At 47.5% G+C, this 27541-nt stretch overlaps 2 protein-coding genes across 2 annotated transcripts in view; both read left to right on the top strand.

Annotated features, from left to right (window-relative positions):
• The window catches only part of LOC139060936 (uncharacterized), a 9767-nt gene extending 565 nt beyond the window's left edge, over window positions 1–9202 (top strand). The window contains exons 2-3 of the mRNA XM_070540285.1: window positions 5836–6152; window positions 7880–9202. Of these exons, the coding sequence (XP_070396386.1) occupies window positions 5859–6152; window positions 7880–9085 (1500 nt within the window). The 5' untranslated portion in view covers window positions 5836–5858 and the 3' untranslated portion in view covers window positions 9086–9202. The remainder of the gene's footprint in view (window positions 1–5835; window positions 6153–7879) is intronic.
• Window positions 9203–16174: 6972 nt separating this feature from the next.
• LOC139060934 (uncharacterized) lies at window positions 16175–21228 on the top strand. The gene is made up of 2 exons (XM_070540283.1): window positions 16175–16645; window positions 19594–21228. Exons 1-2 carry the CDS (start codon window positions 16352–16354, stop codon window positions 20740–20742), a joined length of 1443 nt encoding a protein of 480 aa, XP_070396384.1. The 5' UTR covers window positions 16175–16351; the 3' UTR covers window positions 20743–21228.
• Window positions 21229–27541: the final 6313 nt, after the last annotated feature.

Raw genomic sequence — 27541 nt, 5'->3', positions numbered from 1 at the left:
ACCGGAGAAGCCGCGCACTATTGGAGCGAAGGAAACGAAAACATTGTGTGACGTCGCTGCCAGAAATTACGCTGCGGTGCAGTTACGTGTTTTTTCTCCCTTGCCACTATACTGCGCAGAATTGCCAAAACTAATTCATCCCCTTCAATATGGATACCATGCCTGTGAAAGATAGGGGTATCCCAAGTTCTGTGCAGGTACGGGCACATAGAAATAAACGTTAGTAAAAAGGCAGTAACGATTGCAGTCTCTCTCTCAGCCATGACTGCTTTTTTCTGCTACAGATGGATACAGCTTAAAGAAAACAGGAGACCCTCCCTCCCCCCAGGTGATCGAAGTGCGGCAGCCGATTGCCTCCATGACTAACGAAATAGTCCCGTTGACGCGTCTCGGCCCAGTTCGATGCGCGGGCTGCCATGTTCTCCGTCGGTGCGGTCACCAGCCATATGGCTCGAGACGTCAGTCTAGAGTGCACGCCCATTGGCGGAGGCTCGTGTGAACCCACCTTTGACGAGCAAATGCCGCCGCCTTCTAATATTGTGTCCGACTATAAGTGTTTACTACCTCCGAGAAATCTCAATTAACAAGTCGGGCATTTGCTATGTTTGCCAGGTTTCGGGTTGATACGTTTCATAGAGTGGTACTATGATTTCGCTCCTATAGAAGAGAGATGTACTTCCGCTTCGTTTGCTGGTTCCAACGGTCGTGCGGTCACGTGCGTAGGTACCGAAACTATGCCATTTCCTGCTGTGCTCCAGCCCGTGATCGCGTTCTTCGATCCGCTTGTTCTGGCTCGGTATTCGTGTAGCGTTGAAATATACCGCTAGCCATGTTTCATTGTGCAGAGCGCGCCAAATCATGTGCTGCGCGAACGAGACAACAGCTCGTGCGCGACGCAGTAAAGCGCAATTCCCAGCGCCGGAAGAAAATCGAGGAGAAAAAAAAAATTAAGGTGGGGTTTGTGACGTACGCGTCACGCGATCCTCGAGGTCTGGTATGGGAGAACGCAGGGACGCAATTTCGCTTGCGGAGGCTAGACGGGGAGAATGGAGAGAGCGTCTTGCTTGGCAGCAAAGCCGGCCTGTTGCAATCATGTGTTCGCGGCACTGAAATATTTCAATCTGAATTTGAAAAATTGTTGCCACAGAATGCTCCCTACAGAACAGGTAACAACTTCCAGCGTATAACGAAAATTTGCTATGGGGCCTGATGAGGGCCCTTTTAAGACTGTTGTTGATTTGTCGCGTTAATACAGTTGGTGTTCGTTAATATTGTTTTCCTCTTGTGCTCCTCGTGTAGTTTGGGGCCTTATGGCGGCCACCTTCATTCTCTTCTCTCTGTTATTGCCGTTCGGCTGCTGAAGCGATTGATTTCATGGCGGCGTTCGTGGCTGATACCTGGCTGTAGTACTGCGCTTTGCCCTGTATCTGAAATGGCCGCAGAAAGTTAATCGTCGCAGTATTGATGCCTTCGCAAATTACTTTCAACCCTATTTACGGCAACATCTTTGTACTCCGCCGTCGATGAAAGGGGTACTCAAAGTTCTGATCTCCCATGCAATGAGATCGTGTAATGTTCCAGCAGCTCGATTGGTCGGGCTATTGGTGGTGGAGCAAATAACGTCTTGAACAAGAAATCTTTTTTGGATACTTTTGGTTGGGGATGATGCTTAGACCAGAATAAAATTGACAATGATGATGAAACTGCCTCCTGACATCAGAGTGAGTGATCATTGTGAGTCTACTGCCACGTCTGCCCGAATGGCTGATGAGAGCTTAAAGACTGCTGATATTTACGAGGACACAAGTAGCGACAAAAGAACTTGATTGAGAGTGTGATGAACCGATAAACACGCTCACATGGGTATTTTGACCGTCGCTGCTTCGTAAGGCCTATAGTTGAACTTGGTGTTCTTCTTACCGGTTCTGCGTTAAACTCGCGATGTCCTACTTTATTCTCCTGTTTTCAGTTATAGCATTTATCTATCGACGTTCCGACTACAGTAGCTCCTTTGTTTCACTTCAAAGCGTTATTTGCTGAATCAGTGGAATAACGCCAGTTTTTGGAACCTTGTCTTAACTGCAGTTCGGCCATCAGGCAAGAAATGAGGCATCTCGATTAATACTCAACTGCTGCTTGCTTTTGCGGTGGTCAGAAACGAATGTACCCGGGCATTTAAGCTTTTCACCACTGCCAGAATGATACCACCGATTTTTATAATCACACTCTCGGCCTGCATCTCATCACTCGAAGGGCTGGCCTTTTCCGTCGGTAGGTCTGCACTGCAAACAATCGCCATGAAACGCCACAACATGTGAAAGGCATCAGAATGTCTTAGCTAATTTCAATCATAAGCATCTGTGTGTGTTTAAATACCGTAAAGCAACGCCGAAGCCGACAGTTTGCGACTTGCCGGAGGTTGAATAGGTAGATAAGCGATGCCACTTCCTGCAGACATGAAATCATGTCACAAGTTTCGTCTTTCGCTCCATACGGGTAAATCTCTAAAAGGAACCTTCACTTAAGCATATCAATCTGACAACTGATACATCAAAGATGTGTGACTGAGTTATCCCGCCTTTCAAAAGCACTTGGGCATTGTTTGTTGGCTCGTAGCTTCCTCGCAGCCAGAGCACAGCCGCCATTAGAGCTGACTTTGAGAGCAGTCTGGCGTCTGTTTGAAAGAGGATGCGTATTCCACCTTTTATCACGTTTACAACCTGCATTCTTCCCGATGGTTCATCATTGTTATGCATAAGACAAGCTGTGCTTCGAGATAACTGCCCCACAGGCTGCGTTACAACACCACGGCGTCAGATTGCGCCACCGAAGTTGCGCAAAGGCTCAACTGACATCCAAGGCTGAGCCGTTATAACGTCAAGCGAGAAACAAAAAATACGAATTACAGATTAAAGGGAACAAGCATATAAGCGATTGTGTATTCGAATGAGACATACGCAAGGTAACTTTTATATTAAAATTTTTGGTCATTCCTTTCGAAAGCAACATCAGGGCTAGGACACGCTCTTCGTATGATTTACAGTTGATAATCGACGACGACGGTTCATTTCACCAGTGCAAGAAGACCGTTGCCGAACACATCTGAGCAGCATCGCTGAAAAATATCCACAGTGACTTATGTATCCTCACGGAATCATGATTATGAAAGCATTATGACTTCTCTGATTGGTTACGTCCTCGTGCGTGACGTCATACATCGTCTCGTGTCCTTTAAAACTCTACCTAATTCTACCCTGGTCTAAGATCGAGAGAAAGCTGAGCTAGTTGGTAATGATTGGTGAGTCTAACCTTGCTCTAATTTGTACCAGCTAAAATCCGTCTTAATCCTCCCTGTTCTCATTTTTACCAAATTTATTTCACCTTAATTTCACTCTATGCCACCTTAATCCACCTGAGTCCGTTTGAATGCACCGTAAGCAAGATTATTTCTCCTTGAATCACTTTACATAACCTTAAGTCACCCCCTCTGAAGTAGCATAACTCTAACTTGTTCTAATTTTAACTCTGTGTTTCTACTGAAGTCATACAAGACGCTGATGACGTCCCTGAATCTGATGTTATTTGGTACCAGTCCTTGCCTACAACGCCAGATTTTCTGCCTCATGGAACAATTAATGTTATCGCATTAATAAGTACGCCTGACATTGGGGACTGAAAACAGGAGCCGGGTACTTCTGCATGCAGTGCTAGCTTTGCCACTGGATGTGAGGCTCTTATTTCCTTATATAGTGCAGATTAATATCTTCATCTCGTGGTCCCACTGAGATGGTTTAATGGCGCTGCTAATGACCGTGAGACGCACTCAGGGTTGAATTCTATCGCGTTCCACTCTTAACGCGAAGCTTGAGCGTCCTCCAATATATCTGGGCTCCGGCTCTGAACTGATGTACACAAGAAAAGTTGTATCGTGATTCGGCTGGGTTACATTTGCCAAATCGTTTCTCGGCTCGCTGCCACTATCGATGCGGTAGAATGTAAAGACCTGAGCAACATAGTTGCGACGAATGGTTTACAACAATCAAATCGTGATCAGTACATTTCATGGTTCTTGTTTTTGTTTTTTTCGTAACGAACATCCATTCTTACACCGCGTGATATGACATACATAACACGCATTCTTGTTTCGCTGTTACCGTGCGGTTTCTGTGCATACTTGTTATTATGCGAAGCATATTACGAGAGCACAACCCAGCTCCTCAGGCGCGGCGGTGTTGCCTTCAATGACCTTTGACCCCATGCCATACCACGTGACACCGTGACGTCACGACAGAGGAGAAACGGGGCTCCAACTCGCGCCGTCGCGGCGGTATATAAGCAGCTGCGCTTGCCTCTGCTAGACATTTTCTAGGTGCCTTTGATCGGACGCGGTGAGCGTCGAGCTACGCAGCGTTCGGCGCGACAAAGAAATGTGCGCCTGAGCAAGCGACGCACGCCTTAGCCGACGCCACGGAGTAAGACGTATAGGAGGTGAAACTCCCGTCAGCGCGAGCGAGCGCGGGCGACCAGATAAAGTCACAATTGTTGCATGCACCGACGCTACCCTATGCAGTGGCGGCACCATGCGGCGCGTCGTAGAAGCAGCAGCGGAAAAAAAAAAAGCAGCGCCCGGCGCTCACTCCGGCGGCACCCGCTCAAAGCAGACGACAAGCAGACGACACGGGTGTTTGCTTCAGCGGGCACGCCGTAACCGAACTGCGTAGGTGCGCGCACTCAAGAAAACTGTTTTGTTGTGTGCCCATCAAAAAAAGCAACACGTGTGGCAAACTTCCGCTAATCTTCCTCTTATCGCCAAGCAGCTAGGGCAACTAGTTTTCGCGAGTCTTATAAAAAAGAAAAGGAACGGAAACACATGCACGGCGGCATCCTTCCTAAGCGCACCCCTGTGAGCACTAGAGCGAGAAAGAAGCGGTCGCCCTTTGAGCGATTAGGAACGAGATAGCCATCAGTTTCGCAAGCGCAAAAAGCCGAAAACCGCCCGCCACGGAGCAAGATAGCCCTGGCTACAACCAGAAGCTACGTATCATCTTATAGCTGTCATGGAAAACGCGTTTTATTTTTTACTGTGCTCAAATGACTGAAGCGTAGCAGCAGTTGCTCTTCGGGCTACAAGCGGTAAAGAAGCGCGCGAGAGTGCCCTCAGTAGAAGTCATGCGCGCGCGGCCGAACGGGAGCAACACTCGACCGGTTGCCCTGGCAACCGAAACAGCGGTAATTTCTTCCCATGCCGCCAGGTGCCGCCAGCATGAAAATATATCCGCGGGCTTGTGACCTTTTCTGGTCGCCGCAAACAGCGGAGTTTCCACTCCTATATTTCTTGCTCCGTGGCCGACGCCGACGACACCGGCTTTTCTGCGACACGAGCTCCTTAACGCTGTCGCGTTAAAATAAAGGCTATAGTATGCTTCGCATCCTGGGCTTAACTTTAGCTAAGCCACAGCCATTTTTTGCGTTCTAATTTGATCGCCTGTTATGTATGTATAAAATACCAACCGTTCCGTGAAGCGTTACAAACGCTTAGCGAATTCAAATTACCTTATGACGGCGCGCAATCGTCAGGAAGCCCTATCTATCTCTGCCTGCTGATGAGGCACCACGTGCATGCGAAACGACTATCGCCGTAATCAGCGAATCAATTGTTTCTCGCCGCGAGGCGAAACGTGCGCTGCCAAAAGAAATCATTATGGTACGTGATAATAGAAAAAAAGAAAAAAAAAGCCGCTCATTCTTATCTGTCCTTGTTCACCTGTCCAGCCGAAGTGTACGAGACCAATATAGGCTCGGTGGAGAAGCTGCGTTGCTTTCGCGCGACCGCAGAATACCTGCCTGGAGACACCGGCATGCCGGACGCCTCGCGAGGATGGGTGCACCGTTTCCGCGACCACGTCGTCGCGGGCGTCAACTGGCGACCGACGCGGTTCGTCAACGAGGTGCCGAAGTCGCGTGTTTGCAGCCTCTGCCGGATGATTCCGAGGCGGACGGTGCTGTTGCCGTGTTCGCACGCTCTGTGCCCGTCCTGCCACGCGACCACTCTCGAAGGGGGCGTCGGTCGATGTCCGCTGGACCAAGTGCAGTTTGAAGACGAGGAGTGCGTCGCTCATGTGTTCCCTACCCCGAAAGCGAACACCTTGAAGGTGAGAAGAAAAAAAAAAGACAAACCTGTCTGGTGTTTCTGTATGAAAACGTACGCATAATCAATAGTTTGACGGCCGCATATCTGCAAGCTTAGCCTAACAATAAAAGCGCCAGTTTTCCTATTTACAAACTGTAGTATGCTGATTCCCATCGAATCAATGCTCCTTTGGATTGTCTATCACAGGTAACACGAAAGAAGAACGCGAACTCACTCCCCATTCCCCTCCCCACGTGTAGGGTAGAAAACTGGACTCAGTCTGGTTAACCTCCCTGCCTTTCCGTCTTCCCTCCTCTCTCTCTCTCTCTCTACTCTAGAGAATTATATGAAAGGTATGTTAGGAAATCAAAATTCATTTCTTGGTATCACGGACAAAGAAAGAGAGAGAAGGCGAAAAAAAAATCAATATTTAGAAGCGTGCTATTTGATACCGACGTGCCGACATTTTCGATTCGGTTGCAGAACTTAAGGAAACGTTTGCTCTTCGTTTCAATCAGTTCTACTAAGTCACTTTCTTTAGAATCATTAAACGTGCTTTCGCTGAGTTCCGCGCTGAAAGCTCAGCGTCAGCGTGTTCGTGTAATGCTACATGGTGTAATGCAAACTACCAGCTCATGGGCCACCGCAAGAGTTCTCAGAAGTTTTTAGGGGGTGTTTCGAATAGTCTTTCCGCAAAATGCCACCGTTATTAACCACTGAACAACTGACTAGGGCTCAGCATCAAAGGCTTCACGTCTGGTTGGTAATCGCTTGAAAAGAGCTTAGTAGTTATCTCTAGGATGTTACGGCGCTGGAATGGGCATTTCCCACCCCCCACTCAAAATAAAAAAAAGTTAGGAGGGACTATTTTGTTTGCAAGTGCCACATTCGTGGCCAAAAGTAATCAAGTTGCTTTCACTGTGCAATATAACAAAGAAAGAAAAGAAAAACCGGGAACCACTTTTACAGAAAGTAATAACACCATTATTTGATGAGGGAGAAGAACTTAGATTTAAAACGATTTGGAGTGTACTGGTCATAATGGTACGGAGGTGACAGACAATTTAGTGGTAGAAAACTTAGCAGAATGCAGTACTTTGGTTAGTCTGGTTATTTGTGCATTTCAAGTGGACGAAAATGATAGTGGACAAGAAGATAACTTTTCCCAAATGGAAATCGAACCCACGTCCTTCCTCATAACGCGTACAGTGCCTTATACCAATCACGCCACCCCTGCGCTATCTCTCCGGCCAGTTTGTTCAGTGTTTGTGTACGTATTCCAAATTCACCGCGGGAATGTTAACGAGCGCCGCCCACGGAAAACGCGGCGGATTTGGAGCATCCTTTAAAACCGTAGGCGTCACGTAGTACGCGTAGTACGCACGCTAGCGGAAATTCACCCCCAAACCCTTCCATCCTGTCTCGACACATCAAGGCTAGAATATTTGGAGGCCCTTGCGAGGACCATGCAACGCTAGCGCACTGATTGAAGCTCTGAAAACTCGGCGTATCCGACTAAAGTTCGGCCGCCTCGCTAACGTGTACATGACCTTGCCGGCGCTACAAGGTAGTTCTTGCATCCGATCTCTCGTCAGCCATTTGGTAAGCAAAACGAGCTTAACCGACGTGAGGCAGCATCTCTCCGACGTCACCAGCAACAGGTTATTTACGTGAATCCCCGCGCCTACTGTCAGATTGCGTAGATCTGCTGGTAAAATTGTACGTTATTTTGTTTCTTTTCCTATCAAGGTTTATTGCTGGAACGAGGACCGCGGCTGCGAGTTTGTGGGCACCGTGCAGGACCTGCTGCGACACTACGAGAACGAATGCACCTTCCACACCGTCGAGTGTTTGCGGTGCGGTGGGGGAGTCCTGCACAGAGATCTTCCAATACACTACGCGACCGGATGCACTGGCGGCTTTCCATCCGAAGCCGCAAGGCTGCCGGACTCGGAGTCCACAGCGCTGACGCATCGAGACTTGAGCAGAGCCCTGGAAGACCTCAAGTCGCTGCTGTCCAACCCGTACCAGGACGAGCTACTGCCGGCAGTTCAGAGCCAGATGAACGAGCTCACCGAGCAAGTCAGAGGCCAGGAGGCCAAGCTCGCCGAGATCAAGCGCGAGCTCAGGGCGCCTAAGCCCAACTTGAAGCTAGGGACGAACGAATACTCGAGCTTGGCGATGTCCTCGGGCGTGGCGGACGGGCTGCGCTGGCTTCGAGACTCGCGCGAGGGAAACGCGGAGTTGCCACTGCGCACGGAGAAGGCCCTGCTGCTTCGAAAGTTGGAGCACTTTGCCCACTTGTCGCTCGGGACGCTGGAATACCTGCGTCAAAATTCCACGCACCGCGGTCAGGCGCCAGTGATTGCGTCTTGCGAGCCTCTCTTGTCTTTCTTGGGTACGTCCCAGAGTTTGACAAAGGTACTGTCCACGGCACCCGCGTTTGGAGAAGCAATTGCCGGAATGGGTTACGTGCTGAGCCTCGAAAATGCCAACGAAATGTTTCTTTGCAAGGAGGACAACGTAAAGTTTACCGAGGTTACAGTGTGGCACACGAGGGATACCTATTTTCAGGTTGCCGTCTGGAAGCGCAGCAAGCATGAGGAGAGAGAGAAAGCGAGGAGAGGGAAGGCCGGGGGATCAACCAGACGGGCGCCCGGTTTGGTCAGTTCTGAATTCACCTTGGAGATTGAGTTTAACGGGCTGCTGTCGAGTTCTGAGTGTGTGCTACGCGACTGGCACGTCAATGTGCGACGTCAGGGCCATGGGCGCTCCTTAGACGGTCCCACTGAAAATCCTTGCATTTGCAATCGCGGTAATGCCGCACTGGAGCATTTCCATTTTAAGTTTGCTATAGGGTGGGATCTTCTTAAAAAGGGTGGCTTTGTGATAGACGGAAATATGACGTTTGATATCCACCTAAAGTACTTGGATGCCGAGTCCTCCAGCTCCTAATATTATCAGCGCCGCATGTGCTTCGTAGCACTATATTCCTTTTTTTTCTTGCTTCGCGTGTTTGTGATCCCACCTTTGCCAAGAATTTTTGCCGACTTTCCGGTAATAAAGTAACCATGCCCAATTTTGTGTTTTATTGTGCTCATTATTGTCGAACGAAAGAAAATGTAATGTCTTTAAAACTTGTTTGGCGATTATCCGCTTTGTTGCGTCATTGTTTACCTTCACAGGAGCTGCCCCCTGCATATTTTAACCCTGAGACCAACTACCCCCTGCACACTTACCCATGACTTAAAAGGCTCCTGAACCACTCGCGACGTTCTGAACGCACATCCAATAAAAACGTGTGTCGTGCACGGAACATCGGGACGATCGTCTTCGATGAACATCGCTACGCTGCGTGCCATATAAAACCTCAACCTTGAAAGGCAATCCCTCCCTCCCTCCCTCCCTCCTCCTCCTCCGCCTTCGGCCTGTTCCAACGCCTTCTTCGCACGCCGTGACGACAGACGCGCCATGCGGGTGACGTGTCATGGTAAAAGCTGTCGATTGGCCGAATGGTATGGCACGAGGGCGCGAACGTGACGAGAGCTTGCTGTGTGTGTTCCGGGACAGTGGGCGGACTGGCCAGTTGTGCTGCCCACATCCTTTCGTGAAGCTTGCCTTGAGCCGGCTCAACAATCCCCCGTTGTGGATATGTGCCTTAGTAGATAAATCGTCATAGCAATGGACACGCGCACGCGCTCGTTGACCTATCGCCCCTTTTATGGGTGCGTGCCGTATATTGGAACTCGCAATCGTCAACAGCACGCGGCGGGCATCTCGAAAGCAGTCGGCGATGGGAAGATATGCACCACAAGCTCCTTGGCCGATTTCCCTCTTGTGTGTATGTGCGGACAGACAAAGAACACTCGCACTCATCCGTGGAACGTCAGGCACTTTATTTTTAGAAGCGGACCAATTAAATATGACTGATTTCTCAGTCAAAGGAGCGTACAGTTCAGAGTGAAACAATTGCAATTTTAGAACATGGCTCTTCAGGAGCCCGTTCCTGGGTTGAGCATCGGCGTCGTTTCTTGTCTTTCTTCAAAAAAGGGGCGCGTACCCACGACTCGGGATTGGCCAAGAAGCAGTGGTTTAGAGTATGTCTAGGATTAAAACAAGAGCTACATTTACAAAGCAGATCGTGGATTAAAGAAATACAACTTATCAATTAGAAAAATACTGTTAAGAATTTAAGATAAATTAATTTAACATCAAAATGTGAAATAATAGGAATAAGGGATAGTTTTAGAAATTCAGCAAGGCACTCTTTTTTGCCTTTCAAATAAAATTGTAAACTGCGAGAAATGCATCCCTGTTGTTCGATCCCAGTGAAGTCGCCCCAACAGAAAGAATGGTTGTCGAGGTTAGTGAAAGTTGCCGGAATGAAACTTGTAAGTTTTATTCCACTTAAAAATCCGCGGCCAGAGAGAAAGAAAAAGGCTCAATAGATTCATGTACAATGCAAAAGGGACATTGAGAGGACACAGTGGGACCAGACTTGTGCAAATAAAAATTTAGAGGTGGTATACGACATCTCAAATTGGAAAGGAAACTTGAGATTTCCTTGAAGGACACTTATTATTCCATGTGAAACAAAGCTGGTGGAATTCAGAAGACAATGTTGCAATGAATTTTCCGGAATTTTGCGGAATACAGAGAAATTTCTGTACCTAGTGGCGTTTTACACAATCTGATACGTCGGCAGAACAGATCGAGGGATGCTCGTGCCAGTGAATCAGGCATTTCATTCAAGTGCAACCCACGATAACCCAGCAGGCAAACAAGTCTACTTGCCGTAGGTTCGGACGAACCATCGAGCAAAACACATCGAGCAACCAAGGTAAATATACCTGGTAGCGAAGCTTCCATAGGAGCCCATACGTTCAAAACATGGTGGTCCATCGCCGGTTCATGGGGCTTAGCGCCATCTGTATGTAGTGGGAACATTTCCGGCAGAAGAAAACATAACGTGACGCCATGTCCGTTAAAAGCAGAAGTGACGTCATTTTGTTTTCGAAGGCGCGAAATTTGTTTTGTTGTTCTTCCTTTGGAGCTATATATTCAAATGCCCCGCCATTCGACTTGATGGGCGTTTCGAGCTTTCAGCGTGGAAAGCGATGCAGGAAAAGGTCAGCCGTACGGTTGTCGAAATCGTATCCCTGCACAGAACATACTTTCTTTGGAGGCCGACGAAAGCTTTACGTGTAGAGTGCTGATCCTATTGTCGGATGCCAAGCCCGTCGGCCAGCGCAGTCGCACGAAAACAACTACACAATTATCTGGCGGTCGTAACTCACTACTTTTGACTGAACAGATTAAGAAGCGATGAAGCTACACGCGTCACCAAATTCAGGCAAAATTCCACAAACAAGAAAGCACGAATTGTGAGGGGGGCGTATTTCAACAGGTGATACGAGTGCGCCTTTCTGCCCATTTCAGGACGTGCATTGCACTGCGAGTGATAGTGGCGTCAACGCCCCCTGTAGCGATGGGCGCTGAAAAGAAATGCATTTATTAATAATAATAAAATTAAATTTATTTTCTTAACTCATCACGAATAGATAAAATTGACTAGAAATTTTATTTTCGTTGAATGAATCTAACTGTGTCTCGTTTGAATTTAAAAAACGCGTTTTTCTTTCCCAATGTTTGTTCCCTCCAAACATAGTCGCGCTTCAATCGCTGCTCCCATAACCCCCCATGCTGATGTCGGTGACAATCTGAACTGAACCGCTTTTCGCCCGAAGCTTCGCTACCTATTTGAATCGACCTTGGAGCAACCCTCAGCGTAACCGCACGAACGCACTCGTGCCACTGCTGGCGTGTTCGTCGTCGCCTGCTTCGTGCACAGCTGGCTCCGATGCCGCTCATTAGGCCAGCGTTCCCATACTGCCCCTCCCTCTACGTAGACGATGACGGCACAGGCCCACTCTCAGTCGGCGTGGTGATTTCGGTATCAAATTCCTTGTCTCAGTATATCGCATGTCCTGTGGGGCTGCGCCTCTGCCGGTCCCCCTTTCACTCACGAGGAAATGATGAAGCTAATTAGGGCCCAGGATCCGACCTCTCAAATCCTGGCTGTCCAGAGGGCTCGCGACAGGGCCGTCAGGTTCCACCTGATGGTCCCCGAGTGGGCCTGGCCAGGTGTCGTGGAGTTTACTTACGTCTATAGTGGACAAAATAAAGTTGTTTCACTCACTCACTCACTCAGTATATCGCATACATATCCCTCTGAAACTATTTGCCTCAATGTATCGCGATATGAGAACACGAACACAGCGGCGCTGAAATTTCGGGTGAGGGAGTATCGCTGTCAACGTTGACTTTTCTATTCACGCATATTGCACTGCAAGACGACTTGAAACAAGACAAAAGCGTAAAATACATAGGCAATTTTCATTCGAAACTGCATTTAGCACATATGAAGTGAACACAGCAAGCAGAATGTTCCAACAAACACTAAATTTCCTGACGGTTTTCTGGTCTCCTGAAGAAGCTATATGACAACCAGTGACTACCGCTACAATTCACTCAAGCTGTCTTTCTTCCGACGGCTCTGACAACTGTCGGTGGTACAAGCTTTGAGAGAAAGGCGTTACTTACATCTCTATCAATGACATAGTTAACGGCACATGTAATATGATCGAATAATCAGGTTGGCGCATGATTGCAACATCACTGCTCTTAAAGTTCAGTAGATATGCGATAGTGCTTCTTTATCTGTTTTAGTCTTAGAAATATGTGTGCACCAAGCGAATTATGAGTAAAAGGTATAGCCAAACTCAAGCACGTAAATAGAATCATTCTTTTAAAGATACTTTGCAGACCCATAGAGGCATTGCGTGAGAGGGGAGAGTATGCTCAAAAATAATAGCATACTCGAGAATTAAGATACATATGTGAATACATATACAAAAACAGGGTAAAAAATGCGCTGATATACAGTATATGGTATTACAATATGTACAAAGAATGAACGAAAGACTTTTGAGTGCGATAGCTAATTAAAAAAATATATTACAGAGTAGAATGTAAAGAATACACTGACAGGGCGAGCGGAAAATTATTAGGCTATTACAACAGTATTTACTGCGTATTTGTACAATAATAACGGGAAAGGCAATGACAAGAACAGTATGCAATACGTTAGCTCATATAAAGTTGTTTAAAAATGCGTTGTTTGAAGAAGCCGAAAATTTTCTTGGTCACTCTCAGAAGCTAGGTGTTTGGAAGGTTGTTCCAAAGGCGAATCGCTCTTGAAAGAGTGGCGGAGCAGCTAAATAATTAGTTTTACCGTAGATGCGCATGAAATAGAACCGATTGTACAATCGTTGTGACCTTTAATAAGGAGGTTCAAGATGCAAAGCTGATGGCGCTGTGTTATAGACGTATTTATGAAATAATGATAGCAGGCCTATATCACGACGATCATGCAAGGCATATATAGTGAGAGGCCGAGCTTATTTTGTGCTATGCTTTGAGTAAAGTCATAATAACGTGAAATAAATCACGCAGCCCTATTGTGAACAGGTGCGAGTTTTTCGATCAAATACTTCTGATGGGGAGACCAGATGGACGCAGCGTATTCAAGCATAGGTTGAACAAATGTTGGGTAGGCTAGTTTACGAATATCCTTACTTGAATCATTTAATTGCGGCGTAGGTACTCTAATTATCTCGAAGAATCGGCACATAGGTATGCAATGTGCGTTGACCACGAAATAGTCGAAGTTAGGTTAACACCAAGATACATATATTGAGTATCATGCAAAATAGTGATGTTATTTGTGCGATGTAAACTTAGTGTTAGTATGCTTGCGCCTAAAATAGACAATTTTACTTTTATAAACGTTTAGCTTCATAAACGAACTGTTACGCCAGAGAGAAAAAAATTCTAGGTCTCTTTGGAGGATTGTATGATCATAGGCACCCTTGATGGAACCATAAAGAATGCAGTCGTCCGCAAAAATGCGCACGTGTGAGGAAATGTTATTCGGTAAGACATCAGTGTATATTAGAAACAGCAACAGCCCAAGAACGCTGCCTTGTTGTAAAGCTGAAGTAACGTGTGAAAGAGGAGAGGGAAAATTTCATCGGCTGCACAATCGCTAGGGACCATGATGAAGGATTTACCTAGTGACACTGCTTTTATGTCATTTCTGGCTTGATTAGAAACTTAGTGTGCGCGCAATACTGTTATACTCATGCAACACTAGTACTTGATGAGAAAATTTGTGAATGACTTTTGTTTTCCTTTGGTCATTGGAAAGTCTGAAAAAACTTGGGAGAACAAGAAATCTTGCGCTCGAACGCCACAGCTGCCCTTATGATGCCTCTATTTAGAAAAAAAAATCGTGTTGGCTTTTGTTTTTAACGCGATTAGCATTCTTTGCTCACATCAGCCGTTTTGAGCCTGTCGTTGTCACACCATCACCTTGAACCGTCGGGTTCGTTTCGCCATCGTCACTGCAGCTTTGCGATTCCACTCAACGTGACGTCGGTTTCACGCCGTCGCCGTCACACACTCATCGTAATCCCGTTGCCTCCACAAGATTGTCGTGTCGTTCGTGTCAATGCGTCATCATCATGCGATCTTTGTCATACATTCGTTGTCGTACCTTCGTTGTCGTTCCATCATGGTTGTCCTATCGTCGTCGTTCTAACCCAGTAATGTGATCGTCTAGTGCCACTGTCATCATCGTGTAGTGGTCGCGCGTTCGTTTTGCCATCGTTATCAGTTTATAAACGAAACCTCATTGTCCTCATCCCGGCGTCGTCATAAAGCCTTTGTCGTTTCGACAACGTCGCACTTTCTTCTTCATTGTATCGTAATGGGGATGTCATTCAGTCCTGATTATGGTACCCTTGTCACACCAACGCCGTCACTGCATGCATGACAGCGACTGAAAAGTCGATGTCATGTACCCGTTGTCAAACCGGTCGTCGTCATAACGTCGTAGTCGTGCCATCATCGTCGTTCCAACTTCGGCATCCGCTTATCGTCATTTCGTCATCGGCTTGCACTTCTCATCCACTATCTCTTCATCCCCTCCATGTCACGTGTCCCCGTCGCCAAACCAACACCATCATTCGACAGCCGTCATGTCATTGTGGTCATGCCAAAGTCGTCACACCACATATGTCCCTACATCGACGTCGTCCCTTCTTCCTCATTGCACCCTCCTCACTGCGCCGTCGTCATGTTCATGTGCGACCCTGGCAAGCAAGTGGCACAGCAAAGTGGACCGATACCGGAGATAGTATACGTCACATGTATCCGAAGCAATGGAAGTCTAATCGCACTTCCGTCCGCAGTCAACGTGGGATGCGTTCTGCCGCAAATGTTTTTGACTAGGCTTCAAGATGGTTCCGTGATCCTCCTTCCTAGTCTTCTTTTATTCTTCTCTCCGTGTTTGGTGCTCGTGCCCAGTGCGATTGACAGCTAAAAATGGATGTCAGCATTGTAACTGCAGTAACTGCGCATCTTCACTTGTGGCACGTAGTGTCATTGCCGAAACTATACTGTCCACACTGTGGAACTGAGACGGACTTACGAAATTCTCAGATATTAATACAACGTCCCGAAAACTCAAAAATCGGAACATTGAGCCAGACCGTCTGCGGTAATATCGCGAATCGTCATTAAGGAGTGAGGTTACTTAAAGGGAAGTCTTTGTGCGCAGTGTTAGCAGCGTCCCCTTTTCTTTACGAATTCGAAAGGTGTGGCACCGGGCGCGTTGGTAATTGATGTGCACACCCTGCCAGACCGTCACACTGCAAAGAGACTGAAAGAACCGAGCTCTAGCCTCAGATGCCAAAAACGGACGCACACCCTGCACGCGGTTTTTCACAAACACATAAATGCGAAATTCGATAATCCTTTAAGATCCAGCTAAAACATTCTATCTGTAAGCGATAGGCTTCTAGGTCTGCAAAGATCGCGCGTCATCGATATATCTTTCAAGAAGTTGTGATTCACAGGAAGTACATATCTTTCTTGTTTGTTTAAGGCTCTTGCGCCCACCCACTGTTGTGTCCAAGGTGAAGGGGCAAACATTGCGCAGTGTGGTATGCGCAGTAACCAAAGAAAAAAGGGATCTATTTATCTGTCCTTCTTACGTAAAACGATGCGCACGAGACCACCGAGTAGGTATACGCAAGCTAGATCAGAAAGCCCGACCGCTCACGCACGAGCGCTGGATTCGTGCCTGAAGACATCGCCATGCCTTTTACTGGACAACGGCGGGTCCTCAGTTTCCGCGACCACCCCGTCGCTGGCGTCAACTGGCGACGGACGCGGTTCGTCGACGAGGTTCCGGATTCGCGTGTGTGCGGCCTCTGCCGCATGATCCCGAAACGGGCGGTGCTGCTGCCGTGCTGGCACATTCTGTGCCAGTCCTGCCAGGAAGCCTGTTCCCAAGGGAACACTGGACAGTGTCCCTTCGACCAAGAGCCATTCCAGGAAGCGGAATGCTTTGGTGCCGACTTCCCTGCCAGGAAAGCTAACAGCCTGAAGGTGAGGAAGTAAAAAAAAAGATCGTGTAAGAACCACGCACTGTGGGAATCGATGTTATGCGAAGTATTTTGCAGCCACTTGGCTATATAGCATTGTTTTGGGTTGTGCAAAGCGATGGCAGGTGTACCAACGTGTTTGTGTAAATTTAGTATTTGTGTGTGGGTCGCGGGCGAACCTTTGTGCGACTATGAAGCAGTGCGACGGCAAGCATCTTGAAGATTGTAGTATTTCAAGAGTATGGTCTCTACGTCAGCCTTTCGACGCGCGCTCACGACATGGCGTTTATTGGATTCTACGTGGTGTAGTGCAAGACCGCAAGTTAAACGCAGATTGTGACGTCATCCTCGACTACATGTCGTACAGCCATACGTACCTCTCATTATGTCACGTGGCGTACGTTAAACCAACCATGACTTTTTTGTACTTTGGTTCAGCTAACTTGGTTAACACGGTTAACTTGGGCGATAATGGAGTCGCTATAACGTCACACGGTTCGTACGTAGCGTAAGCGGTTAGGAAGAGAATGGTTGGGCAAGTGGGCCGGTCGCGAGCAACAGTCTAAAAGCGATGCCTCAAAGCGTGAGCTGTCACAGAGTAAGCAGACGAGAAAGTTGCTCCCGCGTCGAGTGTCGCAGAAGCTGAGCCGTGCCCATAGCCACTAAAGCTAAGTAGGCGTTTTTTGGAGCGATAACGGTAGGCGTTCGATCGTGGATGACAAGTGCGTGCTTGCGTGCGTGCGTGCGTGTGTGCGTGCGTGCATAATAATAATAATATTTGGGGTTTTACGTGCCAAAACCACTTTCTGATTATGAGGCACGCCGTAGTGGAGGACTCCGGAAATTTTGACCACCTGGGGTTCTTTAACGTGCACCTAAATCTAAGCACACGGGTGTTTTCGCATTTCGCCCCCATCGCAATGCGGCCGCCGTGGCCGGGATTCGATCCCGCGACCTCGTGCTCAGCAGCCCAACACCATAGCCACTGAGCAACCACGGCGGGTGCGTGCGTGCATGCATGCGTATGTGTGTGTGCGTGTCACTAGGCCACGCGGGCGCGCGCTGTGGCCTAGTGATTAAAGCACCCGCGGCTGCTATGATTGACGACAGGAGTTCGATTCCACCATCGGAACCACATTATGTTTTTGATAAAGACAGTCTAAAAAGGTACTAGTCTAGGTGCCTACTTATCCTCCACCAAGTGGGAACAATACCGCCGAAAATGCATAGCAAAGAAATAGTAAAAGTAAAATGATTTGTGTTGTTCTTTTGCGAACATCTACATTCGCATTAGTTGTAGCATTGCCTATCTACACGGATATTACTAAATGTGTGGCCGTCTTTCTATGTTGTAAATCTTTGCTGTGAATTGCGGACATTTCATTTTTATGCTGTCCATCTGAAGTAGCATGCTAGACATGCCACCAAGTAAACCTCAGTAGGATCCATTAAATCTCTTTCTCTCTGTTATTTTTCGGTTTTTGTGAGCCGCTTATTCGATAAACATGCCCCACTAGTAATTTGCTTGGGAAATAAATGCCATAGCGGTGGCATTACTGTACATAGTTACCAAAATCTCAGTGGAATGTGACCAGCTGTCTTAGTCGTATCCACCAATTTCTCCGGGTAGTAAAATGCGACTAACCGTGGCGTACAACCCACGGTTACAAAGTTAATAGTGGATTATGTGCGAAGCCCTTACTAGCTTTCGGTTAGCAAATGACGAGACCTTTTATTTTTTTTTCGGACCATAGCGTCATGCCGTTGAAGTGGTCGCGGGTTCGTATCTCACTTGCGGCGCAGCATTAGGATAAGATTGCAATTCAAGGTATGATTGTTTGAGTTCCCGTTTTTTTAAATGTGACTCTTGTACAAAACAGGTCACGTAATTTGCTAAGCAATAGGTAGTGCAGTTTTGTCTCAAAGTGCCCTACAACTTTAGTAACGGTGCCGACAGTGACATTTAAATATACCTAAGAAATGTGATGAAAACCGGCACAGCGAGTAATAGCTTACAAAGGTCCTAGTGACCATAGGGATAAATCTAACTGAACTGACATTTCTCAGGGACAAAAAGAAACTCCAGTAATAGAGACTATTCAGTAAGTGTGCCATTTTCATGGTCAAAAATACGTAGGATGCTTCAATTAAAACAGCCGACCAGGCAAAAAAGAAAGAGAACCGCATATACACGTTGTTTAATCATATTAGCATCATGCATCAATTGACGAGCCAGAAGAATAAGCTTTTCAACGGACAATATTTTCTATTTTTTTTTGCTAGCCACATCATATAAAGGGACATAAAACAAAGCCAGAGGAAGATTTGGGGAAGCTGTTACGTATAAATTCGCTGTGAAACTAGTCAGGCTAAGCAAGTGGAAGTGGATGAGGAGTTAACTTGCCCCAAATTTTAGCCGAAGTCACATCCTACGCATTAGGCGTGCGGTAGTTTACCTATTAAGCCACTGCACCGTCTCTCGGGCCACATTGCTGAGTATTTGTGCGCGTGTGTACACGATTGGCCACCAGAGTGTTAGCCAGCGCCTCTCAAGGCGAAGGCGGCAGGCATGGATCACCCTCTTAATCGCCGAGTACGTACGAAGTTGGACAATAAGCCCCCACAGGCTACTTTTTACTCCAAGGCTGCCAAGTTGCGAGTGACTAGCAACAATCACTCAGCACTGGCGCACTGTTTACAGTCCTGAAAACTCGGTGTATCGCACAAAAGTTCGATCCCCTAGACGAAGTAACCAACGTCCCAGGTGTTAACATAGCTCCTCGATCTGATCGCTTGTCAGTCATTAGGCAAGTAGTGCTCGATGAAATTCACCGACGGGATGCGTCATCTGTACGATGTCACCGGCAACACGTTATTTACGTCTGCCTACCGAGATTACGTAGATCTAGTAATTAAATTGTAAGTTATTTTCTCCTTCTTTTTGCTATCCAGGTTTACTGCTGGAACGACGTGCATGGCTGCGAGTTCGTGGGCACCGTGGAACGTGTCCTTCGGCACTACGAGCACGAGTGCACTTTCCACACCGTCGAATGTTTGCGGTGTGGCGAGGGAGTCCTGCACAAAGATCTGCCAGCGCACTACGCGGCCGGATGCAGTGCTGGTGCTTCTTCAGCAGCCACGGAGAAGTCGTTCGCGGAGTCTACGGCACTGGCACTTCACGGCGTGAACAGCTCACTGGAGGATCTGAAGTCGCTGTTGGCAGACCCGAGCCGGGACCAGCGTCTGTCAGCAATCCAGATCCAGATGAATGAGCTCATGGAATACGCCAGGAGTCAGGAGACCAGGTGCGCTGAGATAAGTCGACAGCTCGGAACATCCGAGCAGAACGTAAAGGGCGACATAGTACCAGGGGCAGCCGCCAGTTCCTCGACAGTGTCCCACCAGCTGCCTTCTGGTCGACATCCAGTGGAGGAGGCCAGCGAGTCGTCGTCGCTGTCGTTGCTCTCGGAGGCAGCGCTGATACTTCGGAAGTTGGAACACTTCGCCAACCTGTCATTCGAAGCTCCGAAAGATTTGCGGGAAACTTTCCAACAGGGTGGTCGCCACGGCATCATTGTTCACTACGAGCCTGACGACGTTAGCGTTCGAAATTTAACCAGCACAGTGTTGTCAACGCGGAGCTTCAGCGAACAGTATCAGAGCGTGATGCATACCTTGACCCTCGATAACTGTGACCCGGTTTTCCTTTGCAAAACGGGCCTGGGCACGTTCGCTCAAGTTACGGTGCTGCACATGAGGGACACGTACTTCACAGTTGCCGCCTCCGTGGAATATATTGATGGAACTCTTTATATGATTGTGAAAATTGAGTTTTACGGGCTGCTGTCTGGCTCTCGGTGTTTGCCACCTGCATGGCGTGTGGAAGTAGCAAGTGAGGACGGATGTGATCTAACTTCATTGTCTTCCCATGACACGCCTTGTAAATGTATTCTCGATAAAGACTCGTTGCTACATTTTCACCGCGGATTTAAGATATCATGTGATGACTTGAAACAGCGCTTCAGCAAAGCCGGTGTAATGTTGCTTTGTATAGAGCTCTTCCATGAAGAAAGCGAGCAGTCGGGACCTTCCAGCGCCTAATGTTCATCACTACTAATCCAGTATCGCACGACTATATCCTCCTCTCAGTTTACCATATCCGTGTGGTGTCGGCATAGCAAAGTTTCGGTGGGTGTTCTGCAATCCTAAATTAGTGCATGCATGCACGAATTATGTGTTATACTATAATGTATCAGCAATACGCAATTATCAATTGTCTATTAGTAATTATTAGCAATTAGGTACTATACTGCATCCAAATTAGATAATGGAAGCTGAAATAATGAATAGTGATGATTATCAGTGTGTGAGGCCAGAAATAATATAAAAGAAATAGTAAATATACTTTAAATAAATGTGCTTGAGGTCAGCTGGTGACAAGCGCTTAGTAACGCACACGTGTAAGTGCGATGAAGTGATTACTTACGTTGTCTTTTTGTCTTTTCAGTTTGTTTGTTTTTGTCTGTGCTTCTGTATCTATTCAGGACACCTGGCAATAAACGTTAATTGGAAGTTAGCGCCTGTCCAGTCTCTGTGCCTTCTTTTGTAGATTCTGCGCTAAGACAGTATTATTTATGAATTCAGTAGCCCGAACCAACGCTTTACTGTAAAATGTGCAGCGTAATTTCTTGTTCCACATTTTGGGTGCTTATTACGCCAAGCATTAATAGCGTTTTCGCATTTATGAGCCTGTTGCATGAAGACGTAAGCGTATGTTCAATGTATTTTTTTATTGTTTGTTTATTCAGCTCTTACACGAGACGCTCCCTGCGGTTTACAAACTTGTTGCTTCAGCATCGACACTTTCGTATCTATTAAGGCCCGTGTGGCTGCTAAAAAGAGTGATTGTACGACGAGATCGGTGTTTGGCAGAAATCAAATATATTGGACGCCACAAGGATGTGGAGTCGCTGCTTCTGTGTTGTGCGTTGGTATGGAACCGCAATTCCCCGGACAGAGTGCTCATGTTTGAAGTCTTGATGGCCCCGCTTATGACTTTCAACCCTATTTCAGGTAAGTGCTTTTCTTTCCGCTGGCAATGAGCGGTGTATTTACATCGCGCGCAATGAGCAGCTCCGCGTGTTAGATAATGTGTTCGAGAATGACGAAATAACTGGTTTCGTTCCTTCTGGATTGAGGTAATACTTACGCTTGAATACAGTTGTTGTTGATGAGGAACCTGTTTCCATACTCCAGGGCAAATGCTATTTGTTATTTTCCGGACATGTCGGCCCGAAGCCCCCAAAAAATGCCTCGAGCAGCGGTTGACCTTCGTATCACAGCTTTGTTGTGAGCGCGAGAAAGCAATGAATGTGCACACGGGTGTTTAGGGCATCTCTGCTTGGTAAAGCCTGCAATCGAACTTGACGTGTTTCGCCCGTGTCCTGCGTTAAATCTGTGGTATATTGCTTATTTTTTATTCCATCGCTTTCAGTAATCGCCTTTACCTCTAAATAATTAGGCAATATATTGTTCCCTTTCGTGAAAAGGTTGATGGCCAATCGCTTCACCCACGCCTATTCGAGCTTTGTAATGCTTTACATCTTTGTCCATCATCGTCCCCCATCATGCGCCTTTTTCTTGCCTCTTTCTTTCCCTCTTGCCCTACCCCCAATGCAGAGTAGCTGGCCGACCTCTCACCATTCCGAATCATTAGGCCTTTCTCTCTCTCTCTCTTGTCATAATTGCAGAAGAAAATATGAGGCGTGCGGATTATTTTTGAACGCCTACTTGTTTCTAGACGTTGCACGAAAAACAATGTACACGAGTGCATTCGCGTTCCTACACTGTCAGAACGACATTTTTTTTAATGCGAAACCAATATATGCCCCGTGAAGTGGAAAAACCGGCATCTGGCGTTAACATACGATAGTACCAAAACCCACGTGACCGAGTGATGAGGTCTCGTTTCCGGTGCTGCGCATGCCGGAAACGCTTTGCGATATCCCATGGTGAACAGCTATGGCGCACTCCCAAAATTGACTCCGCCCACACCCAAAATTTTCGTGACCCACCTCCAAAAACTGGTTTTGCCCAATTCAAAAATTGAGTTTAGGCACGTGCAATACCAACCTGGCCCACTCGCAAGGTTGACGTGGCCCACCCCCAAAATTTGTCTGGCCCAGCCTCAAAATTAAATTTGCCCCATTCGAGCACATGACCAAAGAAACGAAAGTTTCGCGCGTCATAGTATGTACCCAGAATCGCACCCCCATGACAAGTGTAGAACGTGCTGCAGGGAGACGGCCACATTCGAGCACATGCTATGGGATTGCTCCAAACATCCAAGCGAAGCTAACTCAGGACGTATACCACCGCAGCTCGAGGAAGCAACGCGGAGCGACGACCAATACAAACTGCTCCAGGCCGTCCAGCAGGTCATCGAGGCGCTTGCTAGGCAGGAGCCTGTCGAGCCGGCAACGGCGAGCGGGGATCCTCGCAGAGCACCCGCCACGATGACGACGTCGGCCACGTACGAAGCGCGCCTGCGCGCTTTACTGCAGGCTCAATAGACAGTTTTAGTATAGCGTACGCTAAAGAATAGTGGGTCGTCACTGCGCATCCGCTGAACGCTAAAAGAAATAGCGGGCATAGCGGGCGTACGCAACGCAAGCGAGTTAGCGTGAGCGTTTTTGCGGGGTTTGCGGAGTTTGCGGGAAACATGGCGGCGGTCCCGGCTGCCCGCTTCGAATTGAATTTGGCGTTGCTTTTGTAAAATGCAGTTCGTTCGTAGCAAATGACTGTGCAAATGGCTTTCGCTTAGTCTCAGGCCGCTTCGGCGACGGAGTATTGTGGATAACCTCGTTGTGTTTTCGAGATTGCTTCTCGTTTCGAACGAGTCGAAGCCTAACGAACAAAACATTCGAGATGTCAGCGCCACCTATCGCTAGAAAAGCGAAATAGCCACAACGACGGCATATGGCCTCTCAGATCCGAAGATATCGCCGGCCAACTAAAACTGTAGAAAATGTGCGCTGCTTAGCGTACGCTATATTATAGCGTATACCGTACGTTATAGTTGCGTAAGTTAAACCAAAACTGTCTATTAATCGTTTTCCCAATCCAATCCGATTCACGCGTCAGTGTCGTACTACTTTCGCCTTCAGTACAAGTAAAGAGGCTCAAATACTTCTAATTTTTTCGAGGATCAAACTCGCAGCCTTGAGCTCGTCGGATGAATAGCCGTTGGTAAGCCTGCAGACCTGCACGTTAAGTAACCACAGAAATAGGCAGAAGTAGCAACAAGAGAAGAAGTCTTCAGAATGTCAAAGAAAACTTCAGGTATATTGTCACATATCATGGTGCTAGATCTGCAGCATTGCCTGGTTGTGGCGTATGCTATGATAATCACGATGAACAAGCGACTCGCATTCAATCGAAGCCGGCACTAACCCTGACAGCTTGCCACGTTCAGGCTGTTGTCTAGTTGTGCATTGAGCGGAGCAACTTCCTTCAAATTCTTCCTTCAAACTTCCTTCCTTCCTTCCTCCAGGCGTCATGGCAAGTAGTCATGAAATCACGTGTCAGTTTAAATGTTTCGCGCGGTAGTAATAAATCGCGGAAAACAATAATTGCACAGGACGTAGCGTCCTGACAACAGGAATAGGATAATTTTGGGCGCCACAACTTTCCCATGGGACGACGCGGTTATTTCATACGTTAAAAATCTTGTTGACATAAACGTCTAGCTGATGCTGTTCGATGACGTTGGGGTCTTGTGCACGCGGGCGTGCGGTCACGTGATATTTTTTTTTCATATTTCGTGAACTGCACCTCTCTTCAGTAGAGAAAACAACACACACGAGGTGTTAATTGCTGGGCACACCTCAGTTAGGTGTCTCCTACGATTATCGACGTACATGCCAACAGACAGCTTGATAAGTAGAACAACTAAAACTTGGCTAATTACTTTTGAATGACCATTTTATGTCCCAGACTAAACAAAAAATGGCTGTGGCTTAGCTAAGGTTAAGCCCAGGATGCGAAGCATACTAGCCTTTATTTTAGTTGTTGAACCACTGTTTAGCCTGGTGAACTGCTGTTGCTTGGCTATATTTGGTTCGGCTAGACGAAGAAACAACTCATGCGTTACTCTGCTTCGCCTTCAAGAGTGGAACGCGATAGCGTTCCCGTCGACCCGCCAAGGGGTGTAAGACAATAGGCTACGACGCAGCGACTACGCGCCCCGCATTGGACGCGGTGAGCGTCGAGCAACGCAGCGTTCGGCGCGGCAACGAAATGTGCGCCTGAGCAAGCGACGCACGCCTGAGCCTTAGAAACAGCTCGTTTCTAAGGCAACACCGCATTCACTAGAGGCGCTTTTGTACCGCTTTGAAGCATCGTACTCGTGGCTCAGTGGTAGCGTCTCCGTCTCACACTCCGGAGACCCTGGTTCGATTCCCATCCAGCCCATCTTGCAAGAGTTGAGCCAAAGCCACCTAGAAAATCAGTCTCTGCAGTGGCGTAGCTAGGTCGTCTGGCACCCGGGGCCCTTAGCTCTTCTGTCAACCCCCCCCCCCCCGGTTGTAGTCGAGGAAGGCGGGGGTATCGCCAATTTTTGGGTGTCTTCAGACGTATATGACACCCCCCCTCCCCCTACTTGCCCCGTGCACCCGGGGCCCACGGCCCCCCGGCCCCCCCTGTTGCTACGCCAGTGAGTCTCTGTAGCAGGCCGCAACCTTCGCTTCTCATTCCAACGAGCAGCTCTGTCTCCAGGAGGCATCTCACCTCGTGAGTGTCTAGCAGAGGCAAGCGCAGCTGCTTATATACCGCCGCGACGCCGCGAGCGACGGCGCGAGTTGGAGCCCCGTTTCTCCTCTGTCGTGACGTCACGGTGTCACGTGGTATTGAAGGCGACACCGCCGCGCCTGAGGAGCCGGGTTGAGCTCTCGTAATATGCTTCGCATAAAATTGCTGGCAGCTTCTGGGCAAGACTAAACAGCATGCACATTTTCTTATCGCGTTAGATATCGCACATTTCTTTAACCGTGGTGAATGATACGGAGATGCCGGAAACGTGGGGATATTTCGGAGTATTTGATATATTCATATTGCAGTAAACAGTTTTATTTCTGCAATCTGCCCTGCGAAAGCTAGCAGTTAAGAATTCTGATTAACGGGCAATTTCTTCTTCAAGGATGATATCCCATGCTCTCTACAATGTTCTCCCAATAAATGTAGTGCGATGGTGCTAAATTGTATTTTATCTCTCACTTAAGGTTTTCGAGTACTTCAGTTGGCATTTGAGTTGGTATTTTGCGCAACTTGAGCACCGTTCGCATACTAGAATAATTACTAACTGAATGATACTGATGATACTACTAATAATAAAGATAACCGAGGGCACAACTTCAGCTTCAGCAAGAAATTGAAACCAAATATAGCCTACTGGACTTGATGCCTGCGTTTACGCGAAATCGTCTCCCTCCAATTGGTTGCACGCAGCCCTCGAACGATATCACTGACAGCCTGAAGCTTAGTGAAACGAAAAGACTGCATTTCCTCTTAAAACCAAAGAACGTGGGAAGAGAAGGGAAGCGGCAGTGAACGCACTTTTTGAAGCTTCCTCACGTCACTTGAATATTCTTGCGTATATGTGTTCTTTTGAATCTGACTTTCGCCTGCTTGTTGCATGACGTTCATTATATACCAAAATAAACATAAATCATTTTATTTCTGTGGGCACTGTTTGTGTGTGTGCCTCGATATGTGACAACTCAGGATGCCTTCTCGCCAACCACCAAACTTTGATAAAGTGTACGGCGCCGTGCTGAAAAAAAAAACAACCTTAAAGGATACATGTGCTCTAAAACAGTTCAAGAAAGGAGCCAATCGTTTGTAAGAGTGAGCGTTTACTCTACCGCTCAGGCGATGCCAGTTGTCTCAGATCGAAACACCTGGCAACCCGGCTGCAGCATTCAGTCATCTTTTTTGCAGAGTCAATTTATTACCCGCATTTGGTTGTTAAGCCTTGCTTCTTACTGTTACTTGCAAGCGTTTAACCAACACAATAAGCAGAACGGTGACATCGAATATGCCAAGGACATCAGCCACGGCGCCAAACTGCGGCGTATTCGTGGCCCGCTTGGCCGTTGCACGCGCGGGAGTAGGGCAATCTAAGTGCAGCCGAGCGCCTTTATAACGAAGTGCTTGTGGTCTCCGAAATCGTTCGTTGTACAGGTTACTCCTTTGCAAAGGTCGAGCAGAGCACGCCTCGCAATAGAACCATTACATAACTATTGCTTCGTTATACAGGTCATTTCATTGTATAGATATTCGTTGTAGAGGCGCTCGACTGCAGCAACAGCAGCGCCACCACCGCTGCTGGCATGCCGTGGTGTTTAACACTCTCTGATGCCGCCATTGCTCCCATATTCCTTTCTAGCCACCGCAATTGCCCATCGTTACCATGGTAACCGAACTAACGCAGCGCCAGAGTTCCCTCTTGTAACTCGAGTGGGAAACCGTGTGGTATAGGGAAGGCCAAAAGGATGTACGTTTGCTCTCAGGTTTCCCCCAGTCTTGGCCAACATGGTAACATGGCTGGTCACCAGTGGCCCACTGAATTAGCATTTCGCCATGGTGATCTCATTTTATTTTATTTATCTTATATTCCGTGAAGTTTCCCGTTGACTTTAGAATAAAGTCGCAAGCAGGAGTGGGCAGTGGGACAATGTCTCTCTGTATAGACAACATAATGCACTTTATTATTAAACGCCAATGCCGTACACTGTAAGAACACTCCAAACACACCATTCGGAACAGGATTGTAAACTTGAATAATCAAACGAAATTACTACAAACATGTATACAAAGATGTGTTGCAAACGTATTCGAACAA

Source organism: Dermacentor albipictus, chromosome 6, assembly GCF_038994185.2.
Source record: "Dermacentor albipictus isolate Rhodes 1998 colony chromosome 6, USDA_Dalb.pri_finalv2, whole genome shotgun sequence".
NCBI classification, from domain to species: domain Eukaryota; kingdom Metazoa; phylum Arthropoda; class Arachnida; order Ixodida; family Ixodidae; genus Dermacentor; species Dermacentor albipictus.
Note: the sequence above shows the minus strand (reverse complement) of the source record. Positions and strands in the feature narration are given on the sequence as shown.

What these genes read in the sequence shown, in the direction of transcription:
- LOC139060934 (XM_070540283.1), top strand. Translation starts at nt 16,352, where the DNA reads ATGCCTTTTACTGGACAACGGCGGGTCCTCAGTTTCCGCGACCACCCC. An exon ending in GGAAAGCTAACAGCCTGAAG is followed by an intron (nt 16,646 to 19,593) that starts GTGAGGAAGTAA and finishes TTTGCTATCCAG; the next exon opens with GTTTACTGCTGGAACGACGT.